The 16,197-nt window shown below is 42.2% G+C and overlaps 1 protein-coding gene across 1 annotated transcript; it reads right to left on the bottom strand.

The window, feature by feature from the left end:
- Positions 1-582: 582 nt before the first annotated feature.
- On the bottom strand, positions 583-14,890 carry TMEM238L (transmembrane protein 238 like). Its single transcript, XM_026696082.2, has 2 exons — positions 14,240-14,890; positions 583-2,432 (listed from the first exon to the last, which is right to left on the bottom strand). Exon 1 carries the CDS (start codon positions 14,748-14,750, stop codon positions 14,274-14,276), a length of 477 nt encoding a protein of 158 aa, XP_026551867.1. The 5' UTR covers positions 14,751-14,890; the 3' UTR covers positions 583-2,432; positions 14,240-14,273.
- Positions 14,891-16,197: the final 1,307 nt, after the last annotated feature.

The following is a 16,197-nucleotide window of genomic DNA, read 5'->3' as shown; positions in this document are numbered from 1 at the left end:
GATATAATTATTCTCTTTTAGTGTACTACATCTTGCTGTCAAACGGACTTGTGCGGATGCTAAAAAATATTGGACTAAAATCCACACATGGTTGGAAAAAATGACAAAAAAGCATATCGACTTGAAACCAGAGATATTTTTATTGGGAATTTTACCTGAAATATATAGTAAAGAATTGAAATACCTGATTGTAAATGTATTAACAGCAGCTAGGATTCTATTTGCCAAAAACTGGAAAAATGAGAAAATACCATTATAGGAGGAGGAAATCATTAAGAAAATATTGGAATGTGCTGAAATGAGTAGATTGATATTTGAAATCAGAGAACGAGATGATAAACAATTTTATAAAATTTGGGATCTATTCTACCAATGGTTAGACAAGAAAATATGGTAATGAAATATGTAGATTCTTAGAAAATAATAAATATATAAAGATGTATTCTTTTCTTATTATATCTACAAAATGATTGTAGGATAGATTTGAGATGATAATATGAACTGTCAAAACAAATTAAGTAAAATGTGGATTATTTCATAAAACATGAATGAATAAAAGTATAGTCAAATGATTGATTAACAAGGATATTAATGTATTTAATATTTGATTGAAAATATGAGAATATATACACTGTAATTGTAATTGAAGACTACAAAATGGAAGCACAAAACAATTTGTAAACCAACCAACACACTGTATGTATATATATGGAAGATGGCTTGATGTTTTTATGTTTTGCTTGTCTATGTTTGTCTTAAAAACCAATAAAAAAAAAAGAAACTGTCTGTCGAAAGGCCATCCTTAAAACAGAGGCAATTACCTAAGCAGGGTAAAAGCCATGCCCTGACATTTGTTTCTTGTTTTGTAATATGGCCTGTCAGCTTCACATTACACAAAAGGAAGAAAATAATTATTTGCAATCTGTGCATGTGCATTCCTTACACTCCTGTAATTCTTACGTGTTAGTTGAATATATTTGCATGTGGCAAACAACCTTCAGTAAAATGGGAAAATATTTTATGCTCAACTGATTTCAGTGGGCAAGATTTAAGTACAAACTCTATTAAGATCAATGAGGCTTGAAACTTTGGCAAAATTCTTTCCCCTTGCCTGGATTTTTCAATTGGCAATAGCCAGTTTCAGAGAATATCTTTTTCCTCTAGCCCATGAACTACAGGCAGCATGACCTAAGTAACCATTTAACCTGTTCTACTGCCAATATTTTGTTATTGCTAAAGATCTTACTTGGAGTTTTGATTATTACTTGCCTAATCTTTACAATAAATGGTTCATACATTCTGTTTCTGGTTTTCTTCTGATAAGAAAAGAAACATCGGAGAATTCTTGCATTTTTCAGGCAAATGATGAAAAAAGCAGATTGGAAAAGCAACTGCGTTATCTATTTATTCAAATGCTCGTGATATAATTTTAAAGGTCAAGCTGAAGAAGAATGAGACACAATCTAATAAGATTTTAAATTGTTGAAGTGAAGAGAGGCTATTTAATTTTTTATTTCCTTGTCTTTTCTGATCAAAATAAGTTTTGTAGCAGGTTATTTGTTTTGCAGGTAGAGAGAAAAACAGTACTGAGATAGAATTTTTTTGTTGTTGAGAAAATGAGGATAATAGCTGCCTTGACTTGACTGCTGGTGAGGTTCTTCCAGGGCCAGGCCTAGAAAGGCTGAGCATCTCTTCTCCTGGGCATTTTATAGGTTTGTTTTAAAAGTATTGTTACAGTTCCCAGGTTACATTTGGAATAATAGCACCAATAAAGAGGATAGTAAATAAAATAAAACTTATTAATATATTTTATTATTATTCTTTTTTATTGTTTTAAATAATTGTTTAAACAGGTAGAGAATTCTAGTCACTGATCAGATTAGAAAGTATTAATAATAAGATAACCTGCTGTGTTTTGCTGTTCAGTGTTGGCACAAAAGAGCATAGTAACAAAATCACTCCACTGTAACCCCAATATATAATTCCAAATAACCAAAATACACCATTTCTTTAAAAAAATAAAGTTACTTTATTATTCAAAAAAACCTCTACCCACTCTTCACTTTTCTTGTAAACAAGTACATTTGCATCAGCTAGCCATATCCCAAGTTCTTGAGAGAGTGTTTCAAGGCCAGTTTGTTTGCATAGTTCCACAGCTGCAGTTCAGCCACAAGTCCTTTGAGGCACAAAATAATACCAGACATTGCCATGTAAGACCACAGACTCCATTGGCCAAACAACTCTTTATGCTATCCAAAGCTGTGCCTGTGTGAACGGTACACAAAGAGGTGACCCTGTGAGAATTTGCTGGAATCGTCTCTGATGAAGCTGAGTAGAAATCCAACACATCAGGAATCAAGCTTGTCCAGTAGCACAGGCACAGCAGGAAGCTCCATCAATAAAGGGCAATCTGGCGCATAAATAGAACAGACCTAGGAGGGAAAATAAAGCATTATCGTCATGTCAACATGAAATCTGAGGATTAGCTTGAATCAAGATCTGGTAAATTCATGGCCTTAGAGGCCACATACTATAATTTTAAGCAGGGGTGGAATTCAAATTTCTTAACAATTGGTTCGGTGGGTGTGGCCTAATTTTCAGGTGTGGCTAAGTGGTCATGTGACTGGCTGGGCGTAGCTTGTATGTAAATGTTGTAAATATATACGTAAAGATTTGAATTTTTTATTTTTAAAAAAGCAACTTTTACCCAAAATCAGGCAAAGCAGGCAGGCAGATTGAGCTGCTTGCAGAATCACAGCTTCACTCCCAGATCTACCTTTCTGCAATCTGCTGCCTGAGTCTGCACTGAAAAATAGAAGCTTCAGTCCTAACAAAGGTTCAGCTCTGCTCTCAAGCCACCAATCCCTCCCCCAATCCCCTAAATACCACCCCTGACTGGGCCTCAGGAAAGCCTCCTGGGCAGGGTGGGTGGGGAGGGGAGGAGCCAGCCAGTGGTGCGATTTGCCGGTTCTCCGAACTGTGCAGAATTGTAACAATTGGTTCTATAGAACTGGTCCGAACTGGTAGAATCCCACCCCTGATTTTAAGTACAAAGCAAGGCCAACAGGATGTGCAGAGCAGACTGAGAATGTCCTGCCCAATGTCTCTGTTGTTGCTGTAGTAACAGTCTGAGAAGAACTCTCAAGATTCAGCTTGTTTTTCTTGCTTTCCAGCCTGGCTTGAGTGATGTGTGTTTGGAGTTGGTGTAAACTGCTTAAATTCCTTGATACATACTAGAAAACTTTAACCAACGAATAAGCAGATGGGTAATAGATTCTAGACAGACAGCCCTAAATATTTACACCATCTTTCGCTGTTGACTTTTGCGTCAAAGAGGTAAAAACAACTTGGTTTCACTATTTCTCCCCCTAAACCCATTCTGTGTGACTTTCAGATTTTGTGTTAGTTGTAAAGTAGCTCAGAAACAGACTTAAAACAAGTTCAGCCATTACCTCACTGGAGCAGTTTAAAATCTCAAAAACTTCAATTAAGTCGACCAGTTTAATTCACTGGATAATCTGCTTGGCAAAAAGCTTATCAGTTTCTGTGTACCTTTCTCGCACCAAAAGGGAGTTCACTAAACTGATTTCATATTTAAATGCTGCTCTGATCACCAAGACAAAACTTTCCCAATATTTTTTAGATAAGTGGCAAAAGAGGCAGTGATGTATTTTTTTTTATTTAAAAAACAGCATGAAAAGAAGAACGGTTTGAGAGAAAGGGAGGAATTGAGAAAAAGTTGTTGAGGTCCAGAATTGTTTAGGTTCTCTACATTATAGGCAGACTTGACCCTTTATGAAATGAAATGAAAATGAAATCAAATGAAAATGTCTCAGTTGGCAGACCTAAAATGGACACCTCACATCAAAAAAGCACAACAAAGAATGTTCTTTCTGTGCCAACTCAGAAACCTCAAACTGCCCAAGGAGCTGCTGATACAGTTCTACAGAGGAATCACTGAGTCTGTCATCTGCACCTCTATAACTGTCTGGTTTGGCTCTGCAACCCAACAAGACAGACTTCAGAGGATAATTAGAACTGCAGAAAAAACAATTGCTACCAACCTGCCTTCCATTGAGGATCTGTATACTGCATGAGTCAAAAAGAGGGCTGTGAAAATATTTACAGACCCCTCACATCCTGGACATAAACTGCTTCAACTCCTACCCTCAAAATGACCCTATAGAGCACTGCACACCAGAACAACTAGACACAAGAATAGTTTTTTTCCTGAACGCCATCACTTTGCTAAACAAATAATTCCCTCAACACTGTCAAACTATTTACTAAGTCAGCATTTCTATTACTATTAATCTTCCCATCCTTCCTTTCACCCATCTCCTCCCACTTGTGACTGTATGGCTGTAACTTTGTCGCTTGTATCCTTATGATTTTTATTGACTGCTTCCTATTATGATTTGATTGGTTATTGTACCCTAAGACTATCATTAAGTGTTGTATCTTATGATTCTTGACTCTTGACAAATGTATCTTTTCTTTTATGTACACTGAGAGTATTTGCACCAGGACAAATTCCTTGTGTGTCCAGTCACAGTTGGCCAATAAAGAATTCTCTTCTCTTCTCTTCTCTTCTCTTCTCTTCTCTTCTCTTCTCTTCTCTTCTCTTCTCTTCTCTTCTCTTCTCTTCTTTTCCCTTCCATTCCATTCCATTCCATTCCATTCCATTCCATTCCATTCCATTCCATTGAAAAAGCAATGGTAGTCCTCCATCCACTTACATTACATGTCTCTGTCTACCCCACACCCCCAAACAATTCTCCTTTCTTGGACAGACCTGTTTGTGCTATCTAGGTTTCCTGCACCTGCTAAAGTAGCCTCCTCCCCTGAGGTGCCTTAGCACAACATTCAACTCTCAATCCAGTTGAATTCACTACTTCAGATAAATTGGAATGCTGTTTTCTGCCTCAGGCAGCAAAGTGTCCTGGACCAATTCTGATTATAAATATGATCCTGTAATGAACAAGAACACCCCTTTCTTGGAGAATAATTTACAGAGATGGAAATCTTTACCTCCTGCAGAGAATTCAGATATAGTAATACCAAAGAAGACTTAATATTTCATTCTTTTACATCTGCACATTATTTTGTCCATGCTTCTCAGCACCTTGAATGCTAGAAAGACAGAGAAGAAAAATGGTTGGGCAAACTATCTTCTCCTTGAGAAGCAAATTATATCTTACAAATCTGAACTGAGCCAAAACTTCATAAAGGCAGAGGTGGGGAGAGAATAAAATGCAGAATAAGCAAGTGTGATAAATGTGTTTTCCTACCATGATGCCCAATGGTTAAAATGTGGGACTGGAACTCAGGAGACACCGAGTCATAGCAACTTCTGCCAATCTTTGTCAGCCAGGCCTAACTCACAGTTTTAAGTTTCTGCAGATAAAATGAACAGAGTATCAAATCTGTCAGAACTGCCATCCTTCACTTGCTATGCTTTGCTAGGTGCCAACCTGCCATAAGTCACGGGGGCAAGGAGCTTTGGGGAGATGGGGAACCCCCCCCAAAAACCCCTTCCTACCCTCCCAAGGCAACGCCTATCCATCTTTCCAAATGTTGCAGGGACAGTAATCTTCTTCAAATGTGGCTGCACAATGGGGAAATAACTCTGTGTATGCGCGTGTGTCTAACAAAGCAGAGAAAGTTCACTAGGGAAACTTTGCACATAAACTCTTAGATCTGGCTTTGCCATTGTAACCACTTGGCTGTTAGTAAAAGTAACCTTTTCGCTACGAGAATGGAGTCAAGAGTATTTCTTTCCTAAAGGTCTAAGTTGGGCCAGTCCTGACACTAAGCCACATCTATCTATGTTGAGTTCTGAGAGAAAAAGTGGGGTGTAAATCTAAAATTTTCATCATCCCTTTCATTTTTAGACAGGAAAACAGCTGGAAGAAAAAAATTTGGAGGGACAATATAGACAAAGAGAAAATCCATATAATTTTGATAGCAGCCTTTTACATATGTTTGTGTGGCCGTGATGTCTAGACACAAGCAGTTTTTTTATTACCATTTACAGAAACTCTGGGGAACAGTGCATGGAAGCAAAAAGCTTTGTGTGCAAAATAAGGAGGAAAAAGGTTTGTTTGATACTCCAGAGAGAGCAGTCCCACACAGGACGCTGTCTAAGTGCTTTTATTCTCTAATGGAATTGCAGCCAGTAATCGGGGTGGTAGTGAAGTGAATTAGGGGAAAGCAGCATGGAACATCGCTGGGGTGACTGAAGCCAAAGGCTTCTTGGTAGCAGATCAGCATAAACGGGGGTCTGTGGGAAAGTATTTATAGCCATGCATTCTAGCACAACTCCATGTTGCATTTATGTGTGTGTGTAATTAAAATTAAGTATATTATGACATTATAATGTACACAATTCCTCTTATCTTAACAGAACAACAGGGTTGGAAGGGACCTTAGAGATCTTCTAGTCCAACCCCCTGCTCAGACAGGAGACCCTTCACCATTTCAGACAAATGGTTGTCCAATCTCTTCTTAAAAACTTCCAGTGTTGAAGCATCCACAACTTCCGGAGGCAAATTGTTCCACTGATTAATTGTTCTAACTGTCAAGAAATTTCTCCCTAGTTCTAGGTTGGTCATTTCCTTGTGTAGTTTCTATCCATTGCTTCTTGTCCTGCTTTCAGATGATTTGGAGAATAGGCTGACCCCCTCTTCTTTGGGGCAGCCTGTTAAGATACTGGAATGCTGCTATTGTATCACCCCTAGCCCTTCTTTTCATTAAACTAGACCTTCCTAATACTTGTCTTATATATTATGGCTCTGGTACTCTAAAAATGCAGGTAATACAGGGTACCTCTTTGTAGAATTCTGATTCTGGTGCTTAGGGAGAAAGACCCAGCTATGCTGAATTACAAAGCACCACTTCAATGCATTACCTTAATGCGCTAACAGCTCAAGCAATTATTGTCTGCCTCTGGCTGGCTTGTCCAAACGCTAACAAAGATATGACTTGCAGTTCCCCCTTGATCTTTGTGAAATTGGAGCAAAAAGTGAGGAAATGTGAATTGTTCGTGCCAAAGAGCAAATGCCCCATTCTCAAGACTTTTGATAAGGAACTGAATTCAATCCTTTGTCTAGTAACTCTTTGGATGACTGTTGCAAAACAGCCCGTTGAGAAACTATGAGTAAACAAAAAAGAGGATGGTTATATCAGCAAAGACTATTCTAAGCCTACTGGGATAATGGACGTAGTAGTTCAAGTCATCTGTAAAACATCAAGGTAGGCTGGACTAATCAGTAATTCTCCTCTAAATAGAAAGTAAGGATTCTCTCTTTCTTAGAATATGGGCCTAATCAAAAAGATTTTAATACACACAATTAATAACATTAACATCAATCTGTTTCCATGGACAAATCATGCTCTGATTGCCCTTTGGCTCACTGGTTTCATCTCTCCCTGAATAGCAATAGGGCTCATTTGATTGGCCCACCCCAGTCAATAAATGGACCTAATGAGGTTCCAGAAGGAGCTTGGAGTTTTCTTAAGGAGTTTTCTTAAGGGGTTGCTTGGTCAAGGCTTTAATGTCTGTCTAGAATGAACAGATGGGTCAGCCCTTGGAATATACTGCTCCTATGTCCCATTTCTGTGTGCACATTGGGTTAGGAGGAGCTCCAAGAAACACCAGAAGAGACATGTGGAGTGCTGCTGGAGGACAATTCAAAGCACACCTAATTAAACATGGATGAAAGTACATGTCAGGGCAATCTCATGGCAATAAGGGTGGCAAAATGCCTGTATTTCTCCACCTGCATCACCTCTGCCAATAGCTATCCAGCAGCTATGTTTAGGTAACCTGGTCTCAGCTGTATAGGGAGGAGCCTGAGGATAATCTACAGGGCTGTTCAGAGCAAATTCACATTATCTGGTAGATAAAATCATTCATATCTAGTGGAACTTGGACTCTAACTGGGTAACTCTGGCTGAAGTGCCAAAGAAGTATGCCTTCTCTGCTCTCTGGAATGAGGTTCTCCATGAAATCTGTGTGGCTCCCACCTTGATGGCATTCCAGACCTTAAAGATCTAGGAGTTCTCCCAGATCTTGGGTTTGGGTAGTTGAGGGCCCCATTGGATCTGTTCAAGGGTGTGGATATTGTTAGCCAGATTTTGTTCTTTATTCCTTATTTCTTTTCTAAAAATAATTATTGTATTGAACTTTCTCTTCTTTTTGGCTCTACTATACACTATCCAGAATCAGTTTAGAACCAGGTGGTATCTAAATTGAATAAATTAAATTATCTGTATGATCCTGAGTGCAATGGTCTTGCTTAGCTAGGGCTCAGATGTCACAGATAACTTGATTCTTGAATGATGCTTGAGGACCACTGAAGTTAGTAGCTACTTTTGTTGTAGCTGCTAATTCTGAAATCAGAAAGAATGTATAAAATTCCAACCTGGGTCGGTCGCTGGAACCAGAGGTTTAATCTTCTGAACTTTCGGACTTCTCTAAGAGAAGTTCCCTGAAGATGGGCTCCAGCATGAGTCTAAAAGTTTGAAAGAATACATTTCTGGTTCCGATGATTGACCCAGATTGGATCTTGCAACATTATCCTGGGATATACACAGTTGCCTTCATTTGTGAGAATGTATAACATACACAGAAGAGGGAATACATCCCGACCTTCACTCTGTGAAACTTTAGAGAAACTATGCCTTTAATTTTTTTGTAGCAAGGGAGCAAAAATAGGGTAGGGAGAAAAAAAAGAAAGAAAGAAAAGAAAAGAAAAGAAAGAAAGAAAGAAAGAAAGAAAGAAAGAAAGAAAGAAAGAAAGAAAGAAAGAAAATAGAAGAAAAGAAAAGGAGGCCACCCAGGTTTGCTGTGTACAGCAAAGTCCAGTGACTAAGCAGACTCTCCTACAAAAGACTTCATGCTCTATCTTTGGGGTGGAACCTAACAACACAACATTATCTCTCTGTGTATGTGTGCATGTTACATAGACACAATTCATGCAAGCCTGGACCTTTTATTTTATTTCATCACTGTGTGAAGAACAAATATAAGAAAGAAAGAAATAAAAAATAAAGGTGAATAATATGCTCTACTCCAAAAGTTCACCTAAAGGTTATTGATTAGGGATTTTTGCACCCAGCATCCACCCCCTTCAAAAGAGCCTGTATGCCAGATCCTGTTATAACAGAATTGCATTCTACAGGTTCAATGCAATTTAAAATGGAGGTTCTTCATTCTATTGGGGTCTTCAGCTCCACTTTTAGCAGAGTTGTCTTTACCATTCTTCCCCAGAAGGCCAGAATTATCCTTAATCAAGGATTAGATTCAAAATGGGTTTGTATAAATCATTTTTACTTTTTCCGGTTCAGGTTTTCATCTGACCCCACATTTTGAGGCTAAAAAGTGTTTTCCTATAATGGTATGTGGAAATGACCTTAGGAGGCGGGATTAAGAGATGCTGCCTGAGAAATGGTTAGATAAGAGGAAGCAGAGCCCACAGCTGCATAGTGGGTGAAGCAACAAGGCCAGGACAGACCCTAGATTCTTGGGCTCTAAAGGCGACAGTGGGAGAATTGTACTTTCAGTCTTGCAAGATCCTGCGAATGTAATTTTACAATAATGTAGAAATAAATTAGCTGGCCAGATTTCTTGTCCTGTCTGCCTAGAAAGGCTGACAACTCTCTAAAGCAGGGGTGTTCAAACTCATGGCCTGTGAACCGGATGTGTCAGTGCTGGCCACGCCCACCCCCAGTTTAGCGAAGGGGGAAAAAGTCGCGATACGTCACGTGACGATGACGTGACGACTCGAGTTTGACACCCCTGCTCTAAAGGTTATTAACAGGACAGTTGCTTACAATGTTAGAGTTTCGGAACATCAGATTAACAAGGGTGACCTGCATCACGCCAATCAGCCTACAACTTGGCAACAGGCAATGCACAGCAGGGTTGTTTAGCAACAAGAAAGCATGTCATGTGGGAAACAAGAAAAGAGGCCCTGAATTTGCAACATGCATCTGAAAGGGCTCTAGTTGCTTTTTTTCTTCCCAGAGGAAATGGGAACTTTCATAGGCAGGATGAGAGATGCAGTCACTTCTCAGAAGCTGATCCTTCCTTGGGAGCAGTGCCAAATGGTACTTGTGGGCAAAATGTACAGTGCCAGACAAAACACGGACTACCGGGAACAAGGCACACTCAGCCGACCCTGGAATGTTGCTTATTATAGCAGAAGAACAACCTTCTTTTAAGCAACCTTCCACTGCCTCTTCTCAACCCCATCCATTATTTTGAGTCCATTGGGACCTCCAGATTAATTAATAACAGAGTAAAAGAATTTGAGGGACCTTGGAGGTTTTCTCATCCAACCTGCTGCTCAAGCAGGAAACCCTATCAGTGGTGGCTAACTTTTTGGGCTCCTGTGGTGAAAACTGCACGTGCACTTGCACACACACGCTCACATGCCAGCACCCAGAAAGCAATGCGCTCAGGCCCTCTCATGCTCCCTGCGCAACTCCCTCGCATGCACCACACATTGCTGTGCATGCATGTGCATCTCCCATGCACCCCCGTCCCCTGCACATGCGCTCCAGATACCCGACAATCAGCTGTCAGGCAGGCAGTACGTGTGCATGCACAGTGGGGCTCTTCCAGGCGACCTCTCGTGTGCTGGCAGAAGTGGCTCTGCGTGCCACTTCCGGCACACAAGCCATAGGTTCACCATCACGGCCCTATATCAATTCAGGCAAATGGTTGTCGAATCTCTTCTTAAAAACCTCCAGGATTGGAGCATCCAGGTCTGGTGGCAAGAGTCTCCAGAAGTTATTCCAAAAGATATTGTGATGACCCAGGGTGGGATATAAAACTAACAGTCACAGAAAACAGGTGAAGCCCTTTTATTCCTTCACTTTTCTTCCAAGCTCCAAATATCTTTTATGGAAGCAAAAAAAATCCCAAACATACAGTTACACAAAGACGGAAAAAAGCAACACAAACCAGGCAAGATAAGGGCTGGAGGATGTCCATGGATAATGCACACTGGGAAGGACGCCAAACTCAGAGAGGAACTATAAAGAGATATTTACATGCTTTGTTTCCAGCGTTTGCCAGTACTCAGGTCCAAACTCTTGTTCAGTTGTCACATCTGCAGCCCATGAAGAAGATCAAGACCCTCTCCTCCTGAGGAGACCACGTCTCTCCCTTATCCTCTCCTCCCTGCATGCTCTAGGATGGATAGGGGATGGGCCTGGGTCCTCCTCTGACTGCTCAGCCAGCCTCTGCCCTTCCCCAGCCTCCTCTACAACCTCCGGAGCCACACTTCCATTCCCTGTCGGCTGTTTCTCCATCCCCTCAGAGTCAGTCTCCACCAGGGGCATGACAGATTTTAAGATTCCTGTTGTGCCAAACACCACTGATCTTTTGAATTGTTTACAGCTAGACCCAAGTGGCAGCCAAGAGACTAACGGGCAGTCCTGGACTTACAACAGTTCATTTAGTGACCATTCAAAGTTACAACGGCACTGAAAAAGGGGACTCATGACCGTTTTTCACACTTACAACCTTTCCAGCATCTCCGTGATCATGTGACAAAATTCAGATGCTTGGCAACTGATTCATACATAAGACCGTTGCTGTGTCTGAAGGTCATGCGATCACTTTTTGTGACCTTCTGACAAGCAAAATTGATGGGGAAGCCGGATTTACTTAACAACCGTATTACTAACTTATCAACTGCAGTGATTCTCTTAACAACTTTGGCCAGGAAGGTCATAAAATGAGGCAAAATTCACTTAACAACTCTCTCATTTAACAACAGAAATTCTGGGCTCAATTGTGGTGGTAAGTTGAGGACTAACCCATAGTATTTTTTTGATCTCAGAAGTATTATGTCTTAAAGAATCAAAGGAGAACAAGAACCCGGTTAAAGCGCTCTCTCTCTCTCTCTCTCTCTCTCTCTCTCTCTCTCTCTGTGTGTGTGTGTGTGTGTGTGTGTGTGTGTACTATGTTTGAACTGGATACTGGGTTCATACATCACACCACTGATTCTTCGTGGCTCATCTGAAATCCTGTCCATCCGTTCTTGAATCAGCCCAAGTTTTTACCAACACACTAGCAATCCCTCTTCCTGCCATAGGCACAATCCTGGCAAATGGTGCAGTCCTTACTTACTAACGTCTAGGTCAATGGGTGAATTTCTTTGTTTTCTTTCCCTCCCACCAACATCACCAACCGGCATGAAAACATCCAGTAATCCCTCTCTTTAATTCGGGATGGGGCAGAAGCATGTTTTGACGGGTGGCTAGATAGTAAGTTTAGCCATTCGTTTTGCACGCCTATTTTGCACACCTGCATTCAGCAGAAATATTGTAGGTTTTTCTTTTGTGGGGGAGAGGGAGGGAAGGAATAATATGAAATCTGGGTTCAAAAGCAGCCTGAACAGCCTCCTTCTCTCCTTCCCACTTAAGCGTGCGCTGTGCCACCACTGCTGGGCAGCTGCTCTAGGACTCTGAGCTGGAAAGATCCCGTCAGATTTGGAAGATACAAGGGAAGAACTCGGATGGGAAAGAACCAGTTTCTCTCCCAACGCCCAAAGCAGAGACCAGATTTGGGGTGGGTGGGTGGTGGTGGTGGTGGGTTTGCCTGCATTAAACTGGCAAACAGATGCTTGATTGATTTCACTTGTTAAGAATCATCCGACTTTACCCCACCATCATACCAAGTGAAGCCCATTTGATCAGGTGCAGCCTGTTGCTCATTGAAAAGGAAAAATGCTTTAACATCAGAATAATGAAGAACGTCTTCAGGCTGCTTTTGACAGGAGTTTTGGATTAGATATACCACCATTAAGGGAAAAAAAAAAGAGATTGTAAAGATATGTTGATATTATGGCAAGTTGCAAAATACCCCGGATCAAACCCAAACAACAAAACCAACAACAATATTAACATCGACAGTTTTCTTTTGTTACCTTGTAGCCTGTTGACTCATCGTCTCCCTCTCCCCTCCAGTATCCTTGTAATAGTTTTAAAAGTGAACACGAGAAAGTGGTATCCATCTTAAGGCAGAGGCCATCAAACTTGGCAACGTTAAGACTTGTGGACTTCAACTCCAAGAATTCTCCAGCCAGCTTGTGGAATTGAAGTCCACAAGACTTAACGTTGCCAAGTTTGGAGACCTCTGATCTAGGGGAGGTGGGGAACCTGCCCATTCCCAAGACACACTATTGATCTGAGTTCAGCTTGAGTCCCACGAAGTTGAAACAGGAAGGGCCCAAATGGTCAATAGAGCTGGGCCAGGAGTGGGAAAAGGGAGACCATCAAAGGGACAAGAGGTGCATTCCTTCAAGCCAAGAGTTGTCAAGTTGGTGGAGATGCTCACACTGTGGCCCCAGCACGCTTTGCTGAGAAAAGCAACATTCACATCTCCTTGAGCTTTACTCTGACGGATTAAGGCTCACTGGTGCGCTAAGCACTGACAAATCTTGGTGCCTCCCTCCTTTGTACATACAAGTTTTATTTATTTTTTTACAAATCTTCATTGGTTTTTTTTTCTTTCTTTCTCAACTTTGTGGTGCCCTTTTGGAGCCTGGTGCCCTAAGCACTTGCTTAATCTGCTTAATGGTTAATATACCACTGATGGCATGGCTAAATTAACTGCACCTCTCCAGGCAGTAAATAAACAGATAACAGATAATCAGAGTTGGATAGAGTAAGTCATCTAATCCATCCACACACACACACACACACTCAAGCAGGAGACCCTACACCATTTCTGCCAGATGGCAGTCCAATCTCTTCTTGAAAGTCTCAAGTGATGATGCTCCCACAACTTCCGAGGGCAAGCTGTTCCATTGGTTGATTGTTTTCACTGTCAGAAAGTTTCTTCTTATTTTCCAGGTTAAATCTCATCTCTCCTTGTTCAGTTTCCATCCATTATTCCTTGTCTGGCCTACAGGGGCTTTAGAAAATAGCTTGACCCCTTCCTCCCTGTGGCAGCCCCTCAAATATTGGAAGACCGCTATCATGTCTCCCCTGGTCCTTCTCTTTACTAGACTAGCCAAGCCCAGTTCTTGCAACCGTTCGTTGTATGTTTTAGCCTCCAGTCCCCTAATCATCCTGGTCGCTCTTCTCTGTACTTTTTCTAGAGCTTCATCATCTTTTTTGTAACGTGGTGAACAAAACAAAACAGTGAGGGAGAAAGAAAGAAAGAAAGAAAGAAAGAAAGAAAGAAAGAAAGAAAGAAAGAAAGACACGCGATGGTTACCTGGTTTCAATTTCGAGTCCCAAAGGCGATGCTTTTACACCAGCCGCTCCTCTGTGGTCCCGGACTGTACAGGCACCCCAGTGCGGTGGCGGCCCAGTTCCAGGGGCCCGTCGGGGCGGAGGGAGGCTGCAAGTTTCGGGGTCTTCGCTGGGGCAGAGAAGAGGGAGGGAGCAGGCGCCGGCCGGCGGCGCTGGGAGAAGCGCTCGGAAACCTTGGCTGCCAATGCCAGGAAGCTGGTGTGGCGGCGGGGTTGGGGACAACTCGCGGGCGTCCCGAGAGACAGTTCTTCCAGCGGCACCCCGCTCAGGTTTCCCGAATACCAGAACAGCCAGCAGAGCAGCGAGAGGAAGAGCAGGAGCCCCCCGGTCAGCATTAAGAAGTCTTGAAAGGGGCGCCCGTCTACAGTAGGTCTCCCCACGCCCCCCACCAGCAGCAAAGTCAACCCGGCCACGTCCATGATCAGCGCAATCGCCAGGAAGATCGCGCAGCGCCCGTAGCAATTACGGGCCATGCCCGTCCCGGAGGATCATCCGCGGTTCGGCTGGCTGGCTGGCTGGCAGGCAGGCGATACTAAAGTCTTCCGCCACGCCCCATTCAGGTGTAAACGGAAGGCCACGCCCCTTTATCTGCCGGTAGAGAGGCGAAGCTTCACCGCCTCCCCCCACCTCCACGAAAGCTTCGGTTGATAGAAAAAGATATTAAACCCCTCCCCCGGCCCCAGAGGGGTGGGAGAGGAACTGCCAACCCTGGTCCGGATTGCTTCCAAAGTTAGTCATAGTCTACCAGATTAGTATTCCCCCTCCCCTTTTATTCAGTAGCAATACTGTCATTCGGCTGCCTTTATCCGGCCCCTGGGGCCATATCGCAATAGTTAGGCTACTGCAGTCCTACTAACCGCGTTTATGAGAAGAGAGGGAGTGAGAGAGGGAGGAAGGGATGGATGGATGGAAAGAAAGCCGGAACCACGCTGCGTGGAAAAGCGAACCGAAGACTCGCGCCAAGCTGAGTGAAACTCGCCCCTCTCTAACTTTCGGCAAAACTTAGACAATCGGAATCTTAACAGGGTGTTTTTTGTTCAGAAAGAAGAAAGAAAGAACGAACTCTCCGCCTCTCCCCCTCCTCCTTTTCCCTAACTTAACGTCTTTCATGCGTATTGGACTTGAACTCCCATAATCCCCAGTCAAAAGTTTCGTGCAAGATTGTCCCGTTCTAATTCGGCGGCAGTAAGGCTACTGTATGCGCAAAAATGGGAGAACATTTCGGCTACAGAAGCTGATGGAGTTGGCAGAGGTGGCTAAATTGACCGTTGATCAAAGAAAAGAATATAAGTACCTTTGTTGCTACATGGAAACCGCTTCTGGACTTTTGTGCTTGAGGTGGAAAAAAAAAAGGGAAACTTTGATTTTGAGTTTTACTGATTAGATTGATCTGTTGTTATAGAAATGGCTGGTTTACGTTATTATGGAAAAGTAAAAAGTTGAGGTTCGATATTAATGCCTTATTCTACTCCAACAGAGGAAGTCTGAAGTGAACGCCTCCCCCCCCCCTTCCCTTCTCCCTTTTCTTTCCCCTTCTCCTCCCCACCGTGTCCCACTATTTGCTTTTGTATTTTTGTATTTTATTCTAGAATCTAATAACATGCTTTAAATGATGAAAAAAAGTCTAGTGCAAGTAAAGTCCCAAGGGGAAAGCAGCTAGAAAAAGTTTCTTCTAGAATTTAGGACCATTCTTGATCCTTGCATGTGTGTGTGTTTTTTTTTAATCATGCCATAATGTGCCCAGAAGATGCTAATTGAGATGTCTCTGAAGGAGTTGACAGTGCAATCACTGAGGAACTGATTCCTGAAGAGAATAAAAGGAAGACCGACACTGAGCATCCTTTAAGGCTGTTGATTAGGGTCCCTTCCTCCCTCTGCTAAGGGCCCTTACCACCAACTGCACTGTCCTGGAAAGTCCTG

The sequence above is a fragment of the Pseudonaja textilis genome, chromosome 2, assembly GCF_049901715.1.
Source record: "Pseudonaja textilis isolate UNSWEBS1 chromosome 2, rPseTex1.2, whole genome shotgun sequence".
NCBI classification, from domain to species: domain Eukaryota; kingdom Metazoa; phylum Chordata; class Lepidosauria; order Squamata; family Elapidae; genus Pseudonaja; species Pseudonaja textilis.
This window is presented reverse-complemented; position numbering and strand designations above follow the sequence as displayed.

What these genes read in the sequence shown, in the direction of transcription:
- TMEM238L (XM_026696082.2), bottom strand. Translation starts at nt 14,750, where the DNA reads ATGGCCCGTAATTGCTACGGGCGCTGCGCGATCTTCCTGGCGATTGCG.